Genomic DNA, 2,049 nt, shown 5'->3' with positions numbered 1-2,049 from the left:
CCTCCCCCCCTCCCTTCCTCCCCCCCACCCCCCTGCCTCCCCACCTCCCTGCCTCTACAGGGCTTCTCACCCCCTCTCCCAGAGTCCTATGGGACAGGACCCTCCTCCAGTGTGTCTCCCTCTTGCCCGCTCTTTCTCATGGACCTTGTCACCTCTCACCTTCAATTTCTCTTCTTCCCATGGCCAGCCTGCAATTAACCTTCAAAGCTGCTTCCCATGACCATGCCCTCTGAGGTCCTCTCACCCATGCCAGTCATGTACCTCTTCTTCCCTCCCCCCCCCCGCCCTCCTTCCCACTGCTCCTTCCCTCCTCCCATGCTGTCACCGAGTGCTGTTATAACAGTTTCTCCAAGCGAGCCTGCACTGTGCATATCTTAGTTTTGTGTTTAATGAGGGGGAGAGGGCACAAGTGAGGGAGGAGAGAGAATGTGTTCAGGAGGAAGCAAGATGTCCAGGGAGAGAAGAGCGAGGGAGGGAGATACCAAACAGATAGACAGAAAACGTTGTACGGAAAAGTTGTTTTTTCTTATTTTTTTCCGGGAGAACCCGCTTACACAGCTCTGTTTGTAATTTTTTTCTTCATGCTAAAATCACACGGCCTATTTGTTGATGTAAGTTGCCTGAATTCCGTGGTATGCTATCTTCTTTTTTAAAAAAACAAAAGAAAAAAAAAACAAAAGCAAAAAACGAGAAAAATCTAGAAAAAAAAACCCTAAAAGATATTGTTGTTAGGTTTGTTTAAATGCTGCTCTTGTATCTGTTTTTAAGCCTTAAACCAGTAGAGTTTTTTTTTTTTTTCCGTTTCTTTTCGATTTCCTTTCCTTTCTGTTCCTTTTGGTTTCTTAAGACAAACAAAAGACCAAAACTCAGTGAGCCACAGAGCCCGTGCTGGGGGTGCCCAGGGCATCCGAGCCGCTGCCCGCTTAAAGCGCAGCGCGCCGGCAGGCTGGCGGGCGGGCCCAGCCCGCTCTAGTCCCCGCCAAAGCCAATTGGAACCGATTTGGGTGTGTGAGGCTGTTGTTTCTCTCTCTGTGCCGGCCGCCTGCACCCCGGGCCCTCGCTGACACCCTCTCTTTTCTCTTCTCTCTCTTGTTCTAGGAGGAGAGTTAATATTGCCCATTATCACGGAGGACTCCNCACCCAAGACACCTCCCCCCCACCCGCGGCCCGCCGCCCGCCCGCCGGGGGCCCGTGCCAGGCCGAGCAGGACGACAGCGACTGCGAGGAGCCCATCGAGGCCTCCGGCTTTGCGTCCGGGGAGGTCTTTGACTCCAGCCTCCCCCCCACGGACGACGAGGACTTTTACACCACCTTTCCCCTGGTCACGGACCGCACCACCCTCCTCTCACCCCGCAAACCCGCTCCCCGGCCCAACCTCAGGACAGATGGGGCCACGGGCGCCCCCGGGGTGCTGCTAGCCCCCTCCGCCCCGGCCCCCAACCTGCCTGCGGGCAAAATGAACCACCGAGACCCGCTGCAGCCCTTGCTGGAGAACCCGCCCCTGGGGCCCGGGGCCCCCACGTCTTTCGAGCCGCGGAGGCCCCCGCCCCTGCGCCCGGGCGTGACCTCCGCCCCCGGCTTCCCCCATCTGCCCACAGCCAACCCCACGGGGCCTGGGGAGCGGGGCCCGCCGGGCGCGGTGGAGGTGATCCGGGAGTCCAGCAGCACCACGGGCATGGTGGTGGGCATCGTGGCGGCCGCGGCGCTCTGCATCCTCATCCTCCTCTACGCCATGTACAAGTACCGCAACCGCGACGAGGGCTCCTACCAGGTGGACCAGAGCCGGAACTACATCAGTAACTCGGCCCAGAGCAATGGGGCGGTGGTGAAAGAGAAGGCCCCGGCCGCTCCCAAGACGCCCAGCAAGGCCAAGAAGAACAAAGACAAGGAGTACTACGTGTGAGCCCCGGCACCGCGCCCCACTGCCAGCTGCCCCTCCCGGGGACGGCCCTCTCCCCGCCGGGGGCTCTGGGGACCCACGCCCTGGCTGCCTCAGACTTCTCTCAAGAAGAGGAAACGCAAAAAAAAAAAAAAAAAAAAAAAAAAAAA

The 2,049-nt window shown here is 58.4% G+C and overlaps 1 protein-coding gene across 1 annotated transcript in view; it reads left to right on the top strand.

Annotated features, from left to right (window-relative positions):
* The window catches only part of NRXN2 (neurexin 2), a 97,863-nt gene extending 95,814 nt beyond the window's left edge, over positions 1 to 2,049 (top strand). The window contains 2 exon segments of the mRNA XM_077759728.1: positions 1,099 to 1,134; positions 1,137 to 2,049. Of these exon segments, the coding sequence (XP_077615854.1) occupies positions 1,099 to 1,134; positions 1,137 to 1,903 (803 nt within the window). The 3' untranslated portion in view covers positions 1,904 to 2,049.

Source organism: Crocuta crocuta, unplaced genomic scaffold, assembly GCF_008692635.1.
Source record: "Crocuta crocuta isolate KB4526 unplaced genomic scaffold, BGI_CrCroc_1.0 scaffold53, whole genome shotgun sequence".
Taxonomy (NCBI): Eukaryota; Metazoa; Chordata; class Mammalia; order Carnivora; family Hyaenidae; genus Crocuta; species Crocuta crocuta.
The sequence above is the reverse complement of the archived record's forward strand: the minus strand, read 5'-3'. Positions and strand labels throughout refer to the sequence as shown.